Raw genomic sequence first — 25,358 nt, forward strand, 5'->3', positions numbered from 1 at the left:
AAAAAGGTACGTAATTATATTATTCAAAATGTCTATCTTTATCTTAGAATCATTAATTGATGTCAAATATTTCCTTTAAAAAAAAAATAAAAACGACTTTTAAAAAAATTATTCACTCGCGTATTTTAAACTTTTAAACAAATTTCGTCACCAAAAAAAAATTGGCATCTGTAAAAAAGTCACGGATATCTACCTCATAACTATCAATTTTATTTTTTTAGTCGCATTTTCCCTAATGTTAGATGATAAATAATCGATCCAAACAAAGAAAAATTGGAAAAAAAAGTTTACAAGGGTTAATATATGAAAAAACATTTCGACCACTCCTTGAGGTCTGCGATTTCTGCATCGCGACCTTTGTTATATTACCATGTTTCACCCATAAAATCCCCCAAAAATCCGGCTGTGGCCATTCACATCTGTGTCTTGACACTTGATGAAACATGCTACATGGAGTTTTTGGATCGAAACGAGGTAAGTACTCGATAATATCTCGTTAATATCATGCCGTCTTTAATTCTGCTCTCGCCTCCAGTTAGGGTTTTGCTGTTTTTTTTTTTTTTTTGGTTTTTTTTTTCCAATACCCTCCTGTTCAAAAAATTTTTTCCCCCAGAAAATTGACTTCAAGTCATCTGAGTGTTTTCCGCCATATGTATTGCTACAGTTCATCTTTGGTGCATCGAGAGCAGGGGCGTTTGCTCAGGGACGGTAGGGACATAACACGAACAACTTTTCAGGATGCTCAAATTGTCCCCACCAATTTTTAAACAACCTTATTTGCATTATATAATGAGTTATATAGGAAAGGTAGATTGTCTTCCCATATGCTGTAAGGATAGAATTGAACTTACCAGTGGCGTCGTTAGGCCTATTTAATTTAAAATATTCTTAAGCCCCCCCAAATGTAAAAAAAAATAAAAAGATAAAAAAAATGTTCAAACGACATGCTCATTATGAAGTTGCCAGGATATCATTTTTAATTTCTATTAAATCGTAAATCTGTCAGTTTCCCCTTACTTCATAGAGTAAGGCAGAGAGCCCCTTCAGTGCTTAGTTACCCAGTCCATTCCACTTGTTCATATAGAGAACGCCTGCATCACTGAAAATCCAGTGCGCATTTTCCCTGTCACTTTCCAATCGGTACTGTACTACCGGCATGTGTGTGTGTGTACCTCTGACGCACACAGAGCAGAGCCTGAATAGATGGATGAAGGATGGATATAAGGTTTTCCAAGAGAGTATTTATCACTGCTGATAGAAGACAGTTAGCGCCAGCCCTCGACTAACAGCAGAAAGTAACCAACTGCTCAGTGTTTGACGAAAAGCTGGCTTGCACACTACAATCTCTGCGCATGTCTTACCTTTGTTGTTTTGTGGCCAAAAGTTACATCCCAGCTCTAAAATTACGCTGCTACTTAGCTGCTGTTAGCTAGTTTAAAATGCATTGTGAAGGTCCTGGTTTTTTATAGAGTCCAGTGTGCACTCTTTTTACCACTATCTTAGGGGTGACTTCCTTTTGGAGTATCCGCTGTTTTTTAACTTTACACATAGATGAGTACAGGAGCTGAGCTCATTCACCGATGAATATTATCAGTGGATAGTCATGATAATACACTAATAATAATCACCCCATGACCTTTATTGACCGATTTGCCATCCTTAAAAACAGACGGCATTCTTTGATGCTTCCATCTAACAAGTAACTTGCAATTGTAGGCATTTTTCTCCTGTTGTTCTACTGTGTAAAAAAAAAAAAAAACAGAATGAAACAACAACAACAATAATAATATATGATCAGTCTTTTATCTGTTTGTGAAGTTTTGTGCTTGCACGCTATGTTTACTTACATCCTGTGCATCTCCTTGGGGGCTAAGCCCCCAATGTTCTTAAAACCTAGTGACGCCCCTGGATCTTATCATTATTAAGGAAATTATTTTCATCATATTCAGACTTAAATTTACCCATTTTCATTTGCCGAATGTGTTGGTCCACTCCCCCCCCCCCTCCCAAATGCATGTTTGATTGGCTGATGACTTGCATATAAATGTGTTTGTTTTGTACATTGTTTTTTTTTTTTTTTTTTAACAAAAGTTCCAAACATGTTACAGTACTGTACTGTTTCCGCTTTTTCTGGGGTGTTGCCAAGTATAAAAATTATTTTTTTGTTTGTTCTTTTGGCAATGCTCAAGTATTTGTGGATTAATTTGTTAATTTTTGGCCCCTAAAAATTTTTTAAAACCCGATCCTTTTCACCTGATTCCAATCCTCTGGAAAAATAGGCCAATCGGCCCGATTTCCGATCACGTGATTGGATCGGGGACATCACTATCAGCGGTGGGTAGAGTAGCCAAAAATTGTACTCAAGTAAAAGTAGCGTTACTTCAAAATATTATTACTCAAGTAAAAGTGGTCATCCAAAAAAATGTACTCAAGTACAAGTAAAAAAGTGGTGAAAAGAATACTCAAGGAATGAGTAACTTACATCGTAACTGCGTACGATGTTTTTTTTTCTCCTCAGCACAGTTATCTGTATGAACTGTTATTATTATACTGTACTAAAACCTATTAGATAACCGTATTAAGCCAAAGAAATACAAAATAAAATTGAATTCCGGTGAGAGAAAAATCTACAGAACTGAAGCATCATTCGTCCAAAGAGCATGAGTGCCCTCTAGTGTAGAAAATAGTTCCTAGTTTGAATAGTTCCTTCATAGTTCCTATTATGAAATTAAAAGGTCAATACAGATTTATTTTGCATTGATCATGTTGAGACCAAACCTATGCCCGTGATTGAGAGAATTCCCATTAAGCAACTTCTGGACAAGGATTTGTTAGTTGACAGCTTTTATTAGAGTCCATTTTTTAATGGCTCGGTTTCTAAATCAAGCTGGGCAGATTTACCATTCGTTAGAAACTGTTTAAACATCCTCCTGGATAATTTCTGCAAAAATGATTACATACATTGTGACTTCCTTTCACATGAGCCAATAAATGGAAAAAAAAAAAAAACATTCAGGTGGATGTAGAGTAAATGGACCTATCTACAGCCAGTAGCTCAACACACAACTTTATTTGACTATTAATGTCATCTTTAGTATTTAATGGCTTTTTATCCTCGTCTTTTACATGCAATGGATTTACCAATAAACTTGTGGCATTAAGTGCCCTGACAGAGGCACCTAGAGAGGATTTCTCTCCGTCAGAAGGTAGTGGCTCTCTTCGTTTGTGGGGAACAGCGCCTCCCTCAGGCGGATCATGCCGCCTGCAACCCCAGCACGGCCGTCTCCGTTGTCCGGCGGAGACCTGCGAATGGGTCGGTACACCTTGTAGCGTCTGCGAAGAAAAAAAAATGATTAAAAAAAATAATTTCGGATGTTTCCAAAACCAGGAAAAAAGAGTAAGCTTTTATTTGCAGAAATCAGTACAGGTGACGGAACCCGGAAGTAGTTTATCGCAATTAGCGGACATCATTAAACGCTGTGTTTCTTTGAATATTTGTCTTCTCCTCAGCCCTTTAAAGGCATTTTCTGTAAGTAAATGAGTTATTTGCCACGATAAACATCTCGGAAAACGGTGTATGATTGTAGCAGAGTTTTAATGCCACTTTGTACTTCCCAAAATTTTAATTGAAGTGCAAATGTGTCGCAGAGTGATGACGCTTAACGTTTAGTACACGTTACTACAGAATTTGAAAGCCCTGAATGGAAACATACTTGGCTTTTGCCTAGAAAATATTTATTAAGAAATAAAGTAAAAGAAATCACACTCAAATTACTTCACCGGTGTTATCCTGTAAAGACGACAATGGTTAAATTTATAATTGAGAAATTATGTTCTTTTTGTGCAAATGCAGAGGAAACTATTTCCCATTTGTTTTGTGAATGTACTTACTCCCACATCATTTGGGTTGACCTGAACAATTATATTAATTCCAAAGTTGTGCCATCATTGAAAATTGTTTTTAGACATATTTTGTTTGGCCTATCCAACGTTGAAGAACCAGAAATGGATAAAAGATGTGTTGTAAATCTTATTTTAATATTGGCAAAATTTCACATTCACTGTGTAAAATATGCTAATCAAAGACCAAATTTTCATGTTTTTGGGAAAATGTTTTCTTTATATTTGGACGATTTAAGTTCCTCTATGAACCCCAAAGCTATAAGGACCAAAACACTTTGCAAACAGTACGGCTTGTGTTAAAAATGACCCCGACCATTTTATTTATTATTTTGTTGTTGTTGTTCTTATATATGTGAATTGTTCGCCCATTATTTGTAGTTGTTTTTGTGTAAATAATGTTAAAAAAAAAAAAAAAAAAAATTTGAAAGCCCGAAAACTAGAATTTGTTTATGATTAATTACAGCTATTTTTATTATTATTATTATTTTTTTTTTCCCAAATGTACATTGCGTGGTGTGTTTATACCCCCTGGCATAAATGTGTTTGTATCGTTTGTTTTTGTTGTTGTTTGTGTATTGATTGTTGATTTCTGTGAATAATAATAAAAATAATAATAATAATAATAATGATAAAAATAATAATAATTTGAAAGCCGAAAAAACAATTATTATTTAATGAAAAACTTTTTTGTGAGTAATTAATTACAGCATGTTTTTCTTTTTTCTTTCTGATGACAGTACACTGCTTGGTATGTTATACCCCCAGGCATATTTGTGTTTGTATTGTTTTGTTTTTTGTTTGTATTGTTGATTGTTCATTTGTATGCTGTTTACAAAAAAACAAACAAAAAAACGCTTCACTGAGCATTTTGTCTAATATTATTTTCAACTTCCTACACTGTTATTAACAGTAAAGTCACCCCTGAGCTAGGCATGTGCAGGTATGAGATTTTGAATGATAACCTTCAGTCAAAATATCACGGTTTCACGGTATTGCAATTACAGCTCTAAAATGTGTTACTATGTGATATCTGGGTTAAAAAAAAAAAAAAAAAAATTGCCTAAACCCACAGCCACAGCTCAACATTACTACCACCAGAACAAAAATAGTTGAATCATTTTCCATTAAAAACACGTGTCAATGACTCGTATCAAGTTTACATTATACACACACTCTCTTTCTCAACACAAACAGTTGCCAGAGAGAAATAAAAAACGTTTTACCACCGCTAGACACACTAAACACGCTGGAGTTAACATTCGTAGGTGGTGGGAAACATTCATGACAGTGTTTACTAACCTTTAATTTTGCATAAATGCAAAATCATATTGGAGGTATTGCCCCCGCGGCAGCAACCCTCCGCAAACATGTTTTACGTGTCGGTTGGCCATCCACTTATAAGCCGTGGTCGTCTGTAACTTTTCTGTAGCCGAAGTATTCCCATACCAGCGATTTTGTTATCTTGATGAGGGAAAAAGTTCAGGAATTTCACCCCCTCCAGCCATCGTGTAGACAGCTGACACACTGACTCGTAGCGAGCTGTCTAAGCAAGGGATTTCCCTGCATTTTTGGGTCATAAAAAAATAGCTAATATCTTAGGGACGTTAGGTATGACAAAAGATTTTTGCGGTTTTGAAACTGACGTTGAAAAATTATCGGGAACGATTGGAATTGAATCGGGAGCAAAAAAAAGCAATTGGATCGGGAAATATCGAGATCGGCAGATACTCAAACTAAAATGATCGGGAGCAAAAAAACATGATCGGTACAACCCTAATTTAAACGTTTATATACGTCACTTACCTGTAGTGCTGCAATGATTAATCGATTAACTCGAGTCATTTGATTAGAAAAAAATCTTCGAATCAAATTTTGCTGCTTCGAGTATTCGTTTATCTAATGGCGTTGTAATGGTTTGTTTTGAAAATGTCTGCATTTAGTTTTATTGATTTTGGATGATATACTGCCCTCTAGTGGCAACAGTGAATATGACATAACTCATTTAACATGGGTTAATCCAGCTGCTCCCTGTTAAGACCAACATAAAGTAAGTTTTTTGTTGCGCAAACATGTTTTTGATGCATTCGTAGTTTAGCTTATAAATATATTTAGCCGTTTTTTGTGGGAGTATGTGTTTGACTAATTTGTTAATAGCATTGTTAAAAAAATAGTTCGCATTTTATAGTATTTGAGCTAGTGGACTTTTGCGATGCAAGTTAGCCAATTGGTCTCTTGTTGTACTCAGCTCCTCATTAAAATTTTCAATTTCTTTTTAAATGAAAGTGCAGTTCTGCATAGTTTGATGAAACACTCGGGAATTTTATTTTGTATTTGCATTTAATACTCATTTAAACATGGGTCAATCCAGCTGCTCCCTGTTAAGACCAACATAAAGTAAGTTTTCGCTTGTGCAAACATGTTTTTTTATGCATTCGTAGTTTAGCTTATAAATATATTTAGCCGTTTTTTGTGGGAATGTGTGTTTGAATGATTTGTTAATACTGTAGCATTGTTTAAAAAAAAAAAGTATTTTATAGCATTTAAGCTAGCGGACTTTTGCTATGCAAGTTAGCCAATTGTTCTCTTGTTGTACTTAGCTCCTCATTTATTTTTTAATTTCTTGAAAGTGCAATCCTGCATAGTTTGAAGAAACACTCGGGATATTCACATTCAATGCCCTTTTGAAAGTGCAGTCTTAGCAAGCCTTTGTTTTACGTCTCCTAAAATTTTCTCCGCAACGCATTAAATGTTCCTAATCCGATTACTCGATTATTCAAACTGACGAGTCAATCGATTAATCACCTACTAAAATAATCGAGAGCTGCAGCCCTACTTACCTGTAAACGACACATGCAATCAATGCAAAGAAGGCCACCAGCACCACACTTGTTGTAAGGACAACCTCAGTGGTGTGAGAGTTCTTGGACTCTAGCAAGACAAATTGTCCATTAATTTCTGGCATTGGGTAAGTTTTCTAACTTTTCCACTGTTTTGCCTCACCAGATGTTGCCTGGGACTTGTTAATAGTGACGGTGGTGCTGGTCAGGGTCAAGCTGTGAGAGTCTTCCAGCGTAATATTGACACAGTAGGTACCAGGCTGTGGGAAAGTCCTCCTCAGCTGCACTTCGCACTTGGTGGACGGAGGAACATCGTTGCACATGATGCTGTGCACCCAAGTGCAAGAGGGGTCGGAGACGATGGTGCACGCCGATGTGGGGTTGCTGAATCAGAAGGTATTTACTTGTACGACATACAGTCCCTGACAAAAGTCTTGTCGCTTATCCATTTTGTAGAAACAATTACTAATAACCTGACTTTTAATTATTCAATTGGTTTCAGAAATGGCTCATATGAGAGCTAAGACCCTCCCAAATTATGTTGAATGTACTAAAATATATGTGTTCCACTGAAAAAGGATTTATCATTTAATGAAGACATAAAGGTCAATTTTTGGCAAGACAGTGGATTGTGGAGTTTTATGGCAAAAGGTGGATTTTTCAGATGAATATTCCATTGAATTACACCACAGTCGCCGCAAATATTGCAGGAGACCTACTGGAGCCCGCATGGATCCGAGAATCACTCAGAAAACTGAAGTTTGGTGGTGGCAAAATCATGGCCTGTACTTTCATTCAGTATGGGGTGTGCGAGAGATCTGCAGGGTGAAAGGCAACATAAATAGTCTGAAATATCAACAAATCTTGGCTGCCTCTTACATTCCTAACCATAAAAAGGGACAAATTCTGCAGCAGGATGGTGCTCCATCGCATACTTCAATCTCTACCTCAATGTTCCTCAAGGTAAAGAACATCAAGATCCTCCAGGACTGGCCAGCCCAGTCACAAGACATGAACAGGATGAAAGAGGAAGCATGGAAGACGAAACCCAAGAATGTTGATGAACTCTGGGTGGCATGCAAGACTGCTTTCTTTGATGTTCCTGATGACTTCATCAATAAGTTGTATGAATCCTTGCCGAAGCCCGTTGAAGTCATGCAAAATATTAAATTTGGATCTCACAGCACCACTACCTAATTCGCTTATGTTATGTAACATATTTTTGTGTTTGAAGTACATTTTTTGTTCAATTTTCGCACTACTTTCTGTAGGCGAAAAAACTTTTGTCTTGCCAAAATTTGACCTTTATGTCTTCATTAAATGATCTTTTTTCAGTGAAACAAATATATATTTGTACTTTCAACATTATTTGGGAGGGTCTTAGCTTTCATACGAGCCATTTCGGAAACCAATTGAATAATTAAAAGTCAGGTTATTAGCAATTGTTTCACAAAATGGATAAGCGACAAGACTTTTGTCAGGAACTGTATTTTAATGTAGCCTTCATTGGCTGCTAATGATGATGATAGGTGTCCAATCCATTTTGATCTGGAGGACTCATTCGCTGTCAGCCTCTCCCAGTCAAAATGAATTGGACATCTATAGCCATCAATGGCAGTGAAGGAGTTAAAAGCCAGTTTATCCACACATGTTCAATAAGATGAATTTATTTAAAAATTTAACATACACACCTGCCAAGGCATTTCACTAGGAAGCTGATGTCAGTCTTGGTAACTCTGGCTGCCAGTACGTCGACAATACGGCTATTGGCCTTGCTCTTTAGTGGGTGCTTGGGCTCTGTGGAAAATGATGTTATCATCTGTCTGTAATGTGATTATATGTCTGAATGTCATGGTTCGAGTAGAAGGCAGAACAGTCTAATAGGACAATCCAGTTTGCTTCAATTGAATTCATGTTCAACTGTGTTTCGTTTGCTTTGCATGCCTTATAATTTTGAGGACACTAACAGTAAGGCTACTTGGTAGGGAAAAAACACACTTGAAAACGGGTCGTTACTGGGTACAGTGTTCTGCTCGGTCTGATTAGATTGTACAGTATAAGCTTTAGCACCAGATGGCAGTATTATAAAACTACCAAAAAGTACAATGTTGCTTTGAAGAACTCTGTGTAATTTGAATCGGGCTATCTCTTGTGAGATGAGATTAGAATGGGCTATGTATTTTAGTCATTTATATTGCAATTATTTTAGTAGTTACTTGTTTTTAGAGAAATTGGTGTTTGCCATTTTGAGAAAAAAAAAAAGTCATAATGTTTATATGATGTTTTTTTAAATACATTTTTCCCCGAATAGGCATTCAAACTAAGCACTACATTAAAAAATGCTTGTATCAATTTCAAAAATTCACTTTCAGATTTTTTTTTTTACAGAAAGGGGAAGACTAGGCATGTGCTAGTATGATATTCTGTTTATATGATAACCTTAAGCCAAAATATCATGGTTTCACTGTATCACGGTATAGCAATTACAGCTCGAAAATTTGTTACTTTGAGACATCAGGGTTTAAAAAACACAAAACTTCTATTGAACATTGAATTTATTTTTCAAAGAATATTAGCAAATTGGAACATCAGCATAATGTTAAATTAAAATAAAATTTAAAAATTAAGAAAATATTCCAAATACAGTTAAATTAAATGCAGTCCTTTGGGTGAGTTAAAACCCACAGTCATAGCTCAACTTAATTACCATCAGAACAAAAATAATTGAATTATTTTCAATAAAAAGCACGTGTGTATGACTCGTATCATGTTTACATTATACAAACACTCTCTTTCTCAACACAGACAGTTGCCAGAGTGAAAAAAACACAAGTTTTACCACCGCTAGACACACTAAACACGCTGGAGTTAACTCTCGTAGCTCTGGTAACTGTTCTAACCTTTAATTATGTATAAATGTGAAATCATATTGGGAGGTTTTGCCTCCTTGACAGCCACCCTCCGCAAACATGTTTTACATATCGGTTGGCTCTCCTCCTCTATTTCGCGGCCGTCTGTAACTTTTCTGAAGCCAAAGTATTCCCATACCAGCGATTTCGTTTTCTCCAATGGGGAGTTCAGGAGTTTCACCTTCTCCAGCCATTGTGTAGCACAGCTGACTCACTGACACTGAGCAACAACTGGTGGGGGAGGGTTGAGCCTTGCAGCTGCAAGCGAGGGGTTTCTCAATGCATTTTTGGGACATAAAAAAATAGCTAATACCGTAGGGACGGTATGACGGAAAATTTTTACGGTTTTGAAACCTTGACATTTTTGTACCACGGTATATCTTGAAAGCAGGGCCGGCCCAGCCTATACGCAGACTATGCAGCTGCTTAGGGCCCCTGACCACTAGGGGGCCCCCAATCTGGCAATTGTTTTATTTTTATTCTATTTTGTTTACTACAGTTTGCTTTATTTGACTTTTGTGAGTTTTGATACTTGATTACAAGCTTAAAAAAAATTCTTCCTTAACTTCTTTCTGCTTGAAAGTAGTAATCGGCACATGTCTGGTGAAGAATCTTGGAAATACGACTTAGCCCATTGTTGCACGGATGAACCAGGATGTGCTGAATGCAATAATGGACTGCCCCCTGTATGTCAAATTTGGAACTAAACTAGTTCAGCTGCAAGAAATTTCCTGTCTCAATTTCTGCATTAAATTGACAAAATGGAATTATACCACTATTGTTCTCAGTTGCACTAAATATCCTTCAGCTTTTAACGGAAGCGTGCGTTTAACTCATTTGCTCCCAAACACGTACAAATACGTTCTATTTTTAATTGTTTCAGTGTCCCAAAAACGTATTTATACGTCTTTTATGTCTTTTTTCACAAGAGACATCTCTAGGTTCTGATGCAAGTTCGCTCCAAAGCACAACGCTCAAAATCCATTTTAAAGCAATAAAACTGGCCACTGGAGGTCAGTAAGAAGTCATATCGGACCATGAAAGGAAATGAATGAAGAGAAAAAGTCAGGAAACGGAAGTTGGAAGAAGAAGCATGGGAAAAATGTGCAGAAAGATGGAAACACAAGGCACATGCCCCACACAAGTTCCCTAGGTGAATCCTTATATGAGGTAGTGGTCACTACAAAAGATCTTGTTGAAACAGACAGGCGGTGATGAGGGAAAAATTTACCCCGTCTGCCAATACAGCCTCAGCCACAACAGCGTCATCTCCCAGTTCAATAGTTTAGTTATGTGTAAATAAATTGTTACTTTGCTATCAAAAGCTGTATTTGTCTTGTTTATGTTATTTTGTAGAAGGAAAACATTATTCAGATGTTTGGGATGTCACAAAAGCAAAAAATAGCTGTGTTAAAGTCAAAGTTATGTTTGAAATGTATGATTTTACAAAAAGCTAAATTTCTCTGTTTTTTCATCAGAAATTGGAAAATTGCTCAAACTAAGCTATTTACTCATGCTGATATCTATAGAATGGAAAAATGTATGAACTTAGTTTTTTTCCTGCTGAAAGAAGAGAGTCTAATCTTTCTTTTGGTGGGTTCCATGTTTATATAGCAATAGAACAGAATTTTTTGCGGGCCTTGCAAAAGCAGTCAAAATCCAGTAAAACGGCCGGTAGCGAAGGGGGTTGCTCCGGTGAAAATGGCTGGGAGTGAATGAGTTAAAAATAGGGCTGACAAACGATTAAGATTTTTAATCGAGTTAATTACAGCTTAAAAATTAATTAATCGTAATTAATCGCAATTAATCGCAATTCAAACCATCTATAAAATATGCCATATTTTTCTGTAAATTATTGTTAGAATGGAAAGATAAGACACAAGATGGATATATATATTCAACATGAGGTACATAAGGACTGTATTTGTTTATTATAACAATAAATCAACAAGATGGCATTAACATTACTAACATTCTGTTAAAGCGATCCATGGATAGAAAGACGTGTAGTTCTTAAAAGATAAATGTTAGTACAAGTTATAGAAATTTTATATTAAAACCCCTCTTAATGTTTTCGTTTTAATAAATTTTTTAAATTTTTCAGTCAAAAAAATAAACTAGTTATTAATAAACCATTGTTGATGTCAATAATTACTTACACAATGCTCATGGGTGCTGAAGCCTATAAAATCAGTCGCACCCAAGCTTCCAGCAGAGGGCAGCAAAACTCCACATAACACAATTAACAAGTGGGCATTTCACTGTATTGTCATTTAAATCTGTCTGAGCGGGGCATGTGAGTTAATTGCGTCAAATATTTTAACGTGATTATTTTTAAAAAATTAATTACCGCCCGTTATCGCGATAATTTTGACAGCCCTAGTTAAAAACGCTTCTTTTCAGTTTCCATCACCTACCTATGATGCTAATGTTACCAACGAAGATGCCGTGCACGTAGCGGAAACAGCCGCCAGCCTCTAGCACACGCTTGTTGCGGAGCAGAGCGAAGGGGGCGGGCTCTGAAGTCTGGCTGGAAGTTAGGGCTTCCGTGGTAGAAAACCCCGTTGTGGAGGTGAAGAAAGTTGAGCTGGACATCTCAGTGGTACCTGCACGAAGTGGCGTTAGGACATGCGGGCATGTTTGTTTTAACTCCCAAGCTCACCTGGCGTGGTTTCCGTTGTAGCTGGAGAAGGAAATTTTTAGTCATTAGTATTTTTTAGTCAATACATTATCTTTTGTGCTTTATTACCAGTAGAGGGCGTTGCCGATGTCGCTGTGGACATGGACGTCGTTGGCATGGACGTCGCGGCGGCAGGTGGGCACTCGGTGGGAAACGCGGCCTCCACTACCAGCTTGACGGTCATGTTGCCCACTGTGCCGTAAGCGTGCGTGGTCACGTCGCGGTGGGTTACCAACTGGTTGCCGTCCCTAAAGTCCCACATGTAGTCGATATTCGCCGCTGTCTTTAGGTAACCGCTTGGGTCGTGCAAGTGCACATGAAAGACGACGTCCTCGCCGCGATAGAACACGTTGTCCGACTCGTTGACCGCGGCTTTCTGGGAGATGTCCACCACCAGGGGGATCATATCTTAACACAGGCAATTACACATGACATACACTGTCCTGACGGTCTTTTTTAAAATGAATAGTATGGAAAAATACCTGTGATGTAGAAAATGGTGTTGTCGGTACTCAAGGGCGTGTACTTCCTGCGCTCACGCTTCCGGTACACCATGACCTCCATGACCTCTCCTCCCAGAGGAATGTTAGAGGTGTTCAGGGTCAGGCTGGAGGACGAACCGTCACACGTCTCGAAGTATTGTCCTGATTCAGGAAAAAGTTATTAATGAAGGCATGAGGCCCTGTACAGTTTTGGACAAAATATTGGGAGTACATTTCACATTCAAAATGTCCAAGTAGTAGTAGTTTGCATATACAGTGGGGCAAATAAGTATTTAGTCAACCACTAATTGTGCAAGTTCTCCCACTTGAAAATATTAGAGAGGCCTGTAATTGTCAACATGGGTAAACATCAACCATGAGAGACAGAATGTGGAAAAAAGCCAAGAAAATCACATTGTTTGATTTTTAAAGAATTTATTTCCAAATTTGAGTGGAAAATAAGTATTTGGTCACCTACAAACAAGCAAGATTTCTGGCTGTCAAAGAGGTCTAACTTCTTCTAACGAGGCTCCACTCGTTACCTGTATTAATGGCACCTGTTTTAACTCATTATCGGTATAAAAGACACCTGTCCACAACCTCAGTCAGTCACACTCCAAACTCCACTATGGCCAAGAGCTGTCGAAGGACACCAGAGACAAAATTGTAGACCTGCACCAGGCTGGGAAGACTGAATCTGCAAAAGGTAAAACGCTTGGTGTAAAGAAATCAACTGTGGGAGCAATTACCGTAATTTTTGCACTATAAGGCGCACCTGACTATAAGCCGCCACTCACCAAATGTGACACGAAAACGGCATTTGTTCATAGATAAGCCGCACTGCACAATAACCCGCAGCTGTCCTCACTGTATTATGGGATATTTAGACCAAAAGATATCAACTGGTAGCACTTTATTTGACAGTCAGCATCATACGACTGTCATAAGACCTAATGAACCACCAGGAAGCTTTGACTCAATTGGCTGCAAAGCTTCATTGCTACAATAAGCTTCATTTGGCCATTACTGCTCCCTTGCGGGAGACATTCGACCTCTGCTGCCACCTGGTGTCAACCCGATTGCTGTCCAACATGCCTCTTAGCATGTATTGCAGTGCTCCAGATGAAAATAACAATCAAAATTCATGTCATGTGCTAATTATTTATAACTGTTACTGTTCCAGTTGTTTCATTTATTCCTAGTTATGCTATTTGGTGACACACTATTTGACAGTGATGCCATAAAACTGTCATTACACAATCATAATCATGACATGACACTGTCATGAGCATTAGTGAATGTTTACAACAGATGTCATTCGTGTTATCCGGCAAATGATCTCACTTTTGAATGGATGCAAAAGATCCGAGCTGGATATAAATGGCGTTATTAACATAATTTGTCGAATGACACTTAATGACATTTGTTATAAGCATTGATTAATGCCCATGATAGTGTCATGTCATAATTATGACAGTCTTATGACGCTGCTGTTAAATAAAGTGTTCCCAAATACCATAACTAGCAATTAATGAAACAACTGGAACAGTAACTGAATAAAAATAATAGCATAGAACATGAATTTTGATTGGTGTTTACATTGTTGGCGCTGCAATGCATGCTAGGAGGCATGTGTTACCTATTAACCCGAATAAATCAACGAATAAGCCACACTGGACTATAAGCCGCAGGATTCAAAATGAAGGAAAAAAGTAGCGGTTTATCGTCCGAAAATGACGGGTATTAGAAAATGGAAGGCATACAAGACAACTGATAATCTCCCTCGATCTGGGGCTCCATGCAAGATCTCACCCTGTGGGGTCAAAATGATAACGAGAACGGTGACCAAAAATCCCAGAACCACACGGGGGACCTAGTGAATGACCTACATAGAGCTGGGACCACAGTAACAAAGGCTACAATCAGTAACACAATGCGCCGGCAGGGACTCAAATCCTGCACTGCCAGACGTGTCACCCTGCTGAAGCCAGTACAAGTCCAGGCCCGTCTGCGGTTCGCTAGAGAGCATTTGGATGATCCAGAAGAGGACTGTGAGAATGTGTTATGGTCAGATGAAACCAAAATATATTTTTTTGGTAGAAACACAGGTTCTCATGTTTGGAGGAGAAAGAATACTGGATTGCATCCGAAGAACACCATGCCCTCTGTGAAGCATGGGGGTGGAAACATCATGCTTTGGTGCTGTTTTTCTGCAAAGGGACCAGGACGACTGATCTGTGTAAAGGAAAGAATGAATGGGGCCATGTATCGAGAGATTTTGAGTGAAAATCTCCTTCCATCACCAAGGGCATCGAATATGAGACGTGGCTGGGTCTTTCAACATGACAATGATCCCAAACACAGCCGGGGCAACAAAGGAGTGGCTTCGTAAGAAACATTTCAAGGTCCTGAAGTGGCCGAGCCAGTCTCCAGATCTCAACCCCATAGAAAATCTGTGGAGGGAGTTGAAATTCCGTGTTGCCCAACGACAGCCCCAAAACATCACTGTTCTAAAGGAGATCTACATGGAGGAATGAGCCAAAATACCAGAAACAGTGTGTGGAAAAGCTTGTGAAGAGTTACAGAATACGTTTGGCCTCCGTTATTGCCAACAAAAGGTACATAACAAAGTATTGAGATGAACTTTTGGTATTGACCAAATACGTATTTTCCACCAGATTTGCAAATAATTAAAAAAAAAAAAAATCAAACAATGTGATTTTCTGTTTTTTTCTTCCCATATTCTGTCTCTCATGGTTGAGATTTACCCATGTTGACAATTTCAGGTCACTCTAATATTTTCAAGTGGGAGAACTTGCACAATTGGTGGTTGACTAAATACTTGTTTGCCCCAGTGTACAAGCCACTATTTTGTGGCATTTAGTTTTAGCATGAATTATGATAAACTGATCGCTGTCAGGTCAAATGGATTGGACGTCTTTTGCCGTCATTGGCATCACTGAGTCAATACAAGAAAGAAATAACATCATAATAAGATGAACGTCATGAAAGTGTCTCACCCATCATGTGCCACACATAGACGTAATTCTTGCGCCTCCAGTCGTTGCTCTGAGGAAACGGCTTCCCATCAGGAAACACGTTGCATTTATTGGCATCCTTACATTTCCCGAAGCCGTAATCGTCCATCCACGACGTCCAGTTGTACACAAAACCCGAGCGTACTTGTCCATTCGCTGCAATGAAACAGAGCACCATTAGTTGTGTTCTATAATAGCCACAACTGGTGTGGTTGCACCTGAGGCCTCCAGCTCCGTACCATCGTCACAGTGTTCATCCCACACGAGTTGTCCTTGGTCGTCTTCTTTCTGGCATGGTGGGTACTCCAGTTTAGCCGTGAAGGAAATATTGGAACCGTTTAGAGCCGGACTGTCACTGGTGAGGCGAACCGTTGGCTTGCCTACTGAGATGTTAGACAGTTTTACGTTACTCCAACAAATTAAATGACACCCAATGTTCCAGAATTCTTGGGGCACACAAACTAAAATATTTGCAAATTCTGTCTGCCTCTTTTCATATGGCTGAATCCAATTGCTCCCTGTTAAGACCAACGTAAGCCAAGTTTTTATTTGAGCTAATGTTTTTTAATGCATTCATAATTTAGTTTATAGGTATATTTAGCAGTTTTTTTTGTGGGAATATGTGTCTGAACCATTTGTTAAGAGCATTGAAAAAAAAAAACGTAGCATTTTATAGTATTTAAGCTCGGGGACTTTTTCTATTTAAGTTAGCCAATTGTTCTTTTGTTTTACATAGATCCTCATTTAAAAAAAGAAAATTATACTGTTTGAGGCTCAGCTCAGGTATTTTAATTTTTCATTTTCCTTATCTGATGACTCGATTATTCGAACTAACTAGTCCATCGATTAATCGACTACTAAAATATTCGATAGCTGCAGCCCGATACTCTACCCACCTCTGTTTGTATCACAGTGTGAAAGACCTGGGAATAAATTGAATACGTTGCAAGTAAATCCGGGCCTTTCGTGTTCCTTTAAATCAGGGGTGTCCAAACTTTTTGCAAAGGGGGCCAGATTTGGTGTGGTTAAAATGTGGGGGGCCGACCTTGGCTGACGTCCTTTACGTAGAACAATATATTTAAGCAAATTTTAGCAAGCCATTCTGTGTGTCACATTTGCTTTATTATTTTTTTTTTTTTTTGTGCTGAAACAATTAATCGATTAACTCAAGTATTCGATGAAAGAAAAAAGATTTGAATTAAATTTTGCTGCCTCGAGTATTCGTTTAATTAAAGTGATACACTGCCTCTAGTCTGCCTCATTTCACATGGCTGCTCCATGGTAAGACCAACATAAGCCAAGTTTTTGTTTGAGTTAATGTTTTTTTTAAATGCATTCATAATTTAGTTTATCGGTATATTTAGCAGTTTTTTTGTTTTTGTTTTTTGTGGGAATATGTGTCTGAACCATTTGTCAAGAGCAAAAAAAAAAAAAAAGTGTCAGCGTTTTATAGCATTTAAGCTAGCAGACTTTTGCTATGTAAGTTAGCCATTGTTCTTTTGTTGATCCTTATTGTTGTGTTTATAACTCGTTCTTTAACTTGGTTATTTACCCAAGGCTGACAAAAGGCAGGGCATAAAGTGAGACAGATTCAGAGAGTTGACGTTTTTCAACCTGCAGGTTGGGAGAGCCAGAAGACAGAGTTCCGCGATCAATGCTGTCTCATTAGAGTCTCTCTCCGAGCTCCCCCACGCTGCTAACCTTTATTGAGGGCTTGTTGCTGGGCAGAATACAGTTACAAAACTGTTGTCCAATGTGGCAATTTCGATCGGGCAAGTGACTTATTCTAGTCATTGATTGAACAGTCACACTCTTGATTAAATTAACAGTCACACTCTTGAGCGTGAAGATATCTTTGTTTTGAACACACAATTGCACTCAGAGTACTGTAGCTTGGTGGAAAAGTACTGAGACGTTGTGTGATGAATCAACATATGTGTGTGTATCTATTTATCAGCAGAATGTGAGCAATTGCCGGTAATAAAAATATAAGCACATGATTATGGGCTAAAACTGTATTCTTCATAATAGCTTGGGAGTGTGCGTATAATAGCTGTGGGAGAGCAAACTGGCATAATATATTTGGCACACAATTTTTATACCGTTTAAGGCTCAGCTCAGGTATTTTAATTTTTCATGTTCCTTGCGTATTTTATTGAAGAAATAGTCCAATTTCCACCTATCCTTGAAGCGTCGGCCGTCGCAGTCAACTTTCTTTTTTTTGTTGATTGTCGCCATTTTAGAAAATTGGGAGTAAAGGGTCACACGGGGTAATGTTTCTTAGAGTGCTGCTGCATTTTAGTTGGTAAATGAGGAGCAGCATTTAGTGTGTAAGCTACTTCATATGCTGGTAGCAGTACTGCTGACCAATTTATTAAGTCTGTGTGTGGGCCAGACGTTAATGATTATTATGACAGAGGCTGGGGGCCGGATGAAATTTGACCACGGGCCCCATTTGGCCCTTGGCCCGGACTTTGGACATGACTGCTTTAAAACTTTTGTACCTTTTTTATCAATGTGAAATGGGTCTTAAATTTGATTTACTATGGTCTTAAGTAGAGATGTCCTGATCGATCGGCGTCCGATCACGTCATTTTCAAAGTATCGGAATCGGCAAAAAAATGTCGGCCATGCCTTTTTTAAATATGTATATATATATATATATATATATATATATATATATATAATTTTTTTTAATTAAATCGTTTTCTAATTGTATTTAACGTTACAGACATAATATGTTACACCTATCCAGAGTCTTTAGTTTAGGCTTAAGGTAGGGTTATCAAATTTATCCCAATAACGGCAGTAATTAATTTTTTTAAAAAATGTATCACGTTAAAATATTTAACGCAATTAATGCATGCGCTGCACGACCCACTCACGCATTGTCGCGCTCAATCTGTAATGGCGCCGTTTTGCCTATATAGAGAGCTAAAAGGCAGCGTAAAATGAGTAGAGTGAATTTTGGCAGCCTTTGGAGCCTTATTTTAATTGGCTAAAACCTTACAATCCCTCTCCCTTCGATTAGAAATATCATGGGAAGCAATGTGGGGAAGCAAGGTAGCAATTGATTTTTTTCTTAACACCTTATGTTATTTCCCACTTCCCATTATGCATTTGGGCATGGCCTTCAGTATCATTTACTGAAAGCTCAACAAATACACTAGATGGCAATATTTAGTCACAATATACAAAGTCACAAGTCTTTCTATCCGTGGATCCCTCTCACAGAAAGAATGTTAATAATGTAAATGCCATCTTGAGGATTTATCATAATAAACAAATACAGTACTTATGTACTGAATGTTGAATGTATATATTCGTCCGAGTTTTATTCATTTTTTTCTTAATGCATTGCCAAAATGTATATGATCGGGAAAAATTATCGGGAATGATTGGAATTGAATCGGGAGCGAAAAAAAGCAATCGGATCGGGAAATATCGGGATCGGCAGATACTCAAACGATCAGGATCGGATCGGGAGAAAAAAAAACATGATCGGAACAACCCTAGTCTTAAGTCTTTAAAAGTCTTACATTTGGCTTGTTGAACCCTGCAGAGACCATGTTTATAAGCCTAGCGGGCCATCAAATTTGATGTGCTTTTGTGGACCACACAAAAACATCTGGTTGGCCAGATCTGGCCCCCCGCCTTGAGTTTGACGCCATGTCGGTCCTCAAAAAAGGTGATAAAAAAATGGCAGACTCACCCCGTCTGTGCGTGAGCTCCTTCGGTTTTGGTTTGAATGGCGGGTAGAGGTAGTCGTCCCATGGGTTGCTGTCAGGACTCCAGCCCGGGACGGGTGGAATAGGGAAAGGCAACTTTCCCTTTTGGATGTGCTTGTGAGGAAACATATCTGCATATGCTGGAAATATTCAAAAGAGGTGGTTATACTTTAGTGCACATGAAATCTTGAATTTTACCTTCCCTCCAAAATTGTAATTATATCCGTATTTTTCAGACAGGATTATGTTTTAATTATGATATTCCGGGTTGGAATGTCAGTTTTGGCCTTCCTGCCTATATGTAATTCTGTAATTTCCTTTTCTTATAGGAAGTGAAGGAATGTTGTAAATTCTCTCCAGTGGCGACTGCTAATGAAACTCATGCGACACTGACTGCAGCAGTGAGAACACCGAAGACATCGACATAGTGAGTGCAGTATTAAAATATAGGAAGAACAATCTCTAGTCATAATTAAAATAATATAACATTCAATTTAAATTCTCCAACAATTCCATATAGAAATAAAAAAATCTTACTTTTTCGAGCATCTGCTTGATAAACAAAACAGATTAAAGCCAAAAGAAAAATGCATTTCAAGACTCCCATCTTTACGAATATTAAAAACAGGCAAAAAGTAGTCCTGTTCTTGAGTGGATGTGATATGAGGCGCTCCCTTCTCCCACTACCCTGCTCGTCCGTCTGCGATTTGCGTGTTTGTGGGCTTATGTGCAATAATTGAATCTGCTGTTAGTGAGCACATAGACATGTGACGTTTTTCCAAACAAGATGCAACTCATCCCTCATTAGTGCGCGTGAGCCAGGAAAGTCATGAGGAGCGAGATGTACCCGCTTCCTCTTTTTGACTATCCACTTCTAAAGATCAATGTAAAGCAGTGAGTGATTATGTTTCCCTGCCATTGATAATAAGGCTGCATCTATCGATGAGTGTTAGTTGGAATAATCGCGTAATCGGATAAGGAACATCAATTAAAATACCTGAAATGAGCCTCAAACAGTATAAAAAATAGATAGATGAGGATCTAAGTACAACAAAAAAACAATTGGCTAACATAGAGTGGTATGAAAAAGTATCTGAACCTTTTGGAATTTCTCACATTTCTGCATAAAATCACCGTCAAATATGATCGGATCTTTGTCAAAATCACACAGATATAAAAACAGTTGCCAGGCACGGCCAGACTGTTCTCCCTGTATTTTTCAAACACTGTGAGAATAGTCTGGGACCCAGCCCATTAACGGCCTCTCGAGCAAGAACAAAATCAACCGTCCAGTCAGATTTGTTTATTTGCGTGACGTGTTCTTAATGAGCAGCGTCACTCTTTCACGTCGGAAGTCGTCTCCACAACAACACAGATGGCGAACAAGAGAGCCGAGAATATGTTCCAATCTAGTTTTAAATGACCAAAAACACATCGACACAAGTCATTGACACATGTTGTATAAACTCCGCTCTCCTCGTATGTTTACTTTCGCGCGCAAGTCCCTCGTCGATTTACTAACATCACGTCCGCCCGTCGCTGATTGGTTCACTCCGCTGTCTGTTTGCTGTGGCTTGCTCCGCCCTGGAAATTTTATCTGCTGAATGGTGGCCAGACTCAATAGCTGGAACAGCGGTGAGTCTGGTGTACCAGGCTATAAAAACCGAGTTTGCATTAACTAAAACCACCCAAACATCTATAGGGTTTCATATTTTAATGAGGATAGTATGCAAACAATGAAGGAATGGGGGAAAAATAAGTAAGTGAAGGAGACTTAAAGAGCAATTGAAACCAATTTTTACCAAACACTTTTGGTCAGGTGTGTGCCCAATCACTGATGAGTGGTTTAAAGCTGCCCTGCCCACTATAAAACACACACCTGGTAAGAAATGTCTTGATGGGAAGCATTGTCTGATGTGGATTGTGGCTTGGTCAAAAGAGCTGTCTGAAGACCTGCGATCAAGGATTGCTGATTTGTATAAAACTGGGAAAGGATACAAAATCATCTGTATAAGTCAGGATGTTCATCAATTGACAGTCTGAGAAGTTGACTACAAATTGAGAGTTTAGCACTGTTTCTTATCTCCCAAGGAGACGCCAAGAGTTCAGCGCAGAATACTCATAGAGGTAAAAAAGAACCCTAGAGTGTCTGCTAAAGACTTACAGAAATCACTGGCACAGCCAAGAATAGTGTTCATGGAAGGACTCCACAGAGGAAGCCACTGCTGTCTATAAAAAAATATTGTTCCTTGTTTAATGTTCACAAAAAGGCGGTTGGACACTCCGCAGAAGTTTTGGCAAAATATTTTATGGAGTGATGAAACCAAAGTTGAATTGTTTGGGAGAAACACACACCATCATGTGTGGAGGAAAAATGGAACAGCTCACCAACATCAACACCTCATCACCACCATGAAGCATGGTGGAGGTAGCATCATGATTTGGAGCTGTTTTGGTACCTCAGGGCCTGGACAACTTGCAATCATTAATGGAAGAATGAATTCAAAAGTTGATCAGGATGTTCTGCAGGAAAACCTGAGGCCGTCTGTCAGACAGTTGAAGCTAAAAAGAGGATGGATGCAGCAACAAAACAATGATTCAAAACACGGTAGTAAGTCAACTTCAGAATGGTTTCCGAAGAACAAAATACATGTTCCAGATTGGCCAAGTCAAAGTCCAGGCTTGAACCCCCTTGAGATGCTGCGGCATGACTTAAAGACAGCGTTTCATGCCAGCTTTCCCAGGAATCTGACTGAACTAAAGCTGTTTTGTAGAGAAGAATGGGCCAAGATTAGTTCTGATTGATGTGCCAGACTGATTTGCAGCTACAGGAAGCGTCTGGTTGAAGTTATTGCTGCCAAAAGGGGGGCACAAAATATTAAATGTGATGTTTCACTTACTTATTTCCCCCCCTTTTGTCATTGTTTGCATACTATCCTCATTTAAATATGAAAACCTATAAATGTTATGGTGGTTTTAGTTAGAGGAGACACAGTTTTTTCATCTGAGTGATTTTGACAAAGATCAGATTACATTTGATGGTGATTTTGATGCAGAAATGTGAGAAATTCCAAAAGGTTCAGATACTTGTGCTAGCTTAAATGCAATAAAAGGCTCATGTTTTTTATTTATTCATTTATTTTTTACAATGCTCTTAACAAATGGTTCAAACATCTTTTCCCACAAAAAATGGCTTAATATACCTATAACAAAAATTAGGAATGCATTAAAAAAGCATTAGCTCAAACAAAAACTTAGCTTACTTTGGTCTTAACAGGAAGCAGCTGGATTCAGTCATGTGAAATGAGTTATGACATATTGTGTCCTCACCCAAATCAATAAAACTAAATGCAAACACTTTCAAAACAAACCATTACAACGCCACTTTAATTAACTCGAAACAGCAAAATTTAATTTGAATCTTTTTTTCTCGTTGATGACTTGAGTTAATCGATTAATTGTTGAAGCGCTAATTGACAGTGATGGATATCCAATACATTTGAACTAGGAACGGCTGGCAGTGTTTGTTTGATCGCTGCAAGCCCCTCCCAATTCAAATGGATTGGACGTCTATCACCGTCCATGGCAGGTAATGCGTTAATTAGGTTGTCAAATGTGCTAAATTGAATCAAACAATACTTGGAATTAAAAATATACTCCAGTGTGACGCATTGAATCAAGTCACAACCATCCAATTGAATAAATCGCATTTTCTGTTGAGTTCAGTGATGTTGGTGTCGCCCGTTCTGTGACAGCACCCACGAGATTTTGACTTTGCCCCCACCGATGTGTCCGTTACGCCACAGTCGCAACAAAAGCAGAAGGAACGCGTGTGTGTATTGTGTATTTCGGCCAACATGTGATTCATTTCTCTAGTGCTGATATCACTCACGAGGTCATCACCCTAAATGTATTTATTTCTATTCAGTTAAAATTGTACTCATTAAAGTGTCAAGTCATTACATGAATTTTTTTTTTTTTTTTTTTTTTTGTGCGGTGGAACAAAAAAAAAAAAAAACCTGCACTGAGAATATTTGGACAATGACGATTATCTAAAAACTGTAGGTAATTATAATTGTTTCCCAATGTAAAAGCTTGTTTTCTAATATAATTTGAAGTATACAATAATAATCATATGCTTTTATTGACAGAAATCAGAGTATACTTGCCGTTTTTTTTTCTTTTAAGTGTTTTATTTTTGTTCATATTAATGAAAACATAAGACAATATTTACTGAGTTTCCCTTTTTCAGTTTTTATTTAATGCGTATATTTATATATGTGTATATATATGTATGTATGTATACTAGGGCTGTCAGAATTATCGCGTTAACGGGCAGTAATTAATTTTTTAAATTAATCACGTTAAAATATTTGACGCAATTAATGCACAAATGCCCCGCTCAAACAGATTAAAATGACAGCACAGTGAAATGTGTACTTGTTGTGTTTTTCGGAATTTTGGCGCCCTCTGCTGGCGCTTGGGTGCGACTGATTTTATAGGCTTCAGCACCCATGAGCATTGTGTAAGTAATTATTGACATCAACAATGGCGGGCTACTAGTTTATTTTTTGATTGAAAATTTTACAAATTTTATAACAACGAAAACATGAAGAGGGGTTTTAATATATAATTTCTATAACTTGTACTAAAATTTATCTTTTAAGAACTACAAGTCTTTCTATCCATGGATCGCTTTAACAGAATGTTAATAATGTTAATGCCATCTTGTTGATTTATTGTTATAATCAACAAATAAATACAGTCCTTATGTACAGTATGTTGAATGTATATATCCATCTTGTTTCTTATCTTTCCATTCCAACAATAATTTACAGAAAAATATGGCATATTTTATAGATGGTTTGAATAGCAATTAATTGCGATTAATTATGATTAATTAATTTATAAGCTGTAATTAACTCAATTAAAAATTTTAATCATTTGACAGCCCTAGTATATTTATATACAGTATGTGTGTATATATGTATGTATGTATACATATACAGTATATGGATACAAAATATGGAAATAATCAATTCTATAGATTACCGATAAAATAATAAACAAAATAAAAATCACTATAATAAAGCACAAATTAAAAGCAATGAAACAGTTTAAAATAATATATTTTTCCTTTTTTGTTTAAATTAATTAATTTTTCTGTTTTTCTTTCAAATATGCATTTTAAATATCAATATATATGTCAATAAAATATGACAGAAAATAAAAAAATTAATAAACAGAAAATACTGTAAGAAAAAAAAGGTACAAAAATGACCAAAGACAAATAAATAGCGAACATATAAATATGACACTATTTCCTTTGAAAAATAGAATTTGGACGAGTTTCAAATCAACAGTGGCTCGCAACAATTAATCAACTATCAATATAATTGTCAATTACCTTGATAATCAATTGTTCAATTCATTGTGACAACCTAGTAAACATAGTGTTTTTTTATCATAGTGAAATGGAATGCAGACACATTCCATTGGTGTGTGTTGGCAGGGGAAACTTCAATTCAGTGTATTTTGGCCGGAGCAGAGAACATATGGGAGTGTTCGTTTCGAGAAATGCGTGAAGAACTTTTTAATTATTTTTTTGAATCCCCATTTGACCTACAACAACGTCCCCACCAAAACACCTCTCACTGACCCCTTCTCATGAAGTCCACGTAGGTCTTTCATTTGATTCCACCCTGCCTTTATTCATTCTTCTCCCATTCCCCGACATTTTCTGAAGAGGTCCAAACAATTATCCCAGCGCGCTGCATTAGC

At 37.7% G+C, this 25,358-nt stretch overlaps 1 protein-coding gene across 4 annotated transcripts; it reads right to left on the minus strand.

The window, feature by feature from the left end:
* Positions 1–2,859: 2,859 nt before the first annotated feature.
* gpnmb (glycoprotein (transmembrane) nmb) lies at positions 2,860–20,285 on the minus strand. 4 transcript variants are annotated; one of them, XM_057828375.1, is made up of 12 exons: positions 20,115–20,285; positions 19,562–19,717; positions 16,089–16,229; positions 15,832–16,005; positions 12,812–12,973; positions 12,399–12,737; positions 12,312–12,332; positions 12,067–12,255; positions 8,432–8,537; positions 6,904–7,124; positions 6,741–6,831; positions 2,860–3,333 (listed from the first exon to the last, which is right to left on the minus strand). In XM_057828375.1, exons 1-12 carry the CDS (start codon positions 20,182–20,184, stop codon positions 3,180–3,182), a joined length of 1,824 nt encoding a protein of 607 aa, XP_057684358.1. In that variant the 5' UTR covers positions 20,185–20,285; the 3' UTR covers positions 2,860–3,179. The 4 variants fall into 4 exon arrangements, with proteins under 4 accessions (XP_057684358.1, XP_057684355.1, XP_057684356.1 ...); XM_057828372.1 differs by having other exon boundaries at positions 16,068–16,229; XM_057828373.1 differs by having other exon boundaries at positions 16,089–16,232.
* Positions 20,286–25,358: the final 5,073 nt, after the last annotated feature.

Source organism: Corythoichthys intestinalis, chromosome 22, assembly GCF_030265065.1.
Source record: "Corythoichthys intestinalis isolate RoL2023-P3 chromosome 22, ASM3026506v1, whole genome shotgun sequence".
NCBI classification, from domain to species: domain Eukaryota; kingdom Metazoa; phylum Chordata; class Actinopteri; order Syngnathiformes; family Syngnathidae; genus Corythoichthys; species Corythoichthys intestinalis.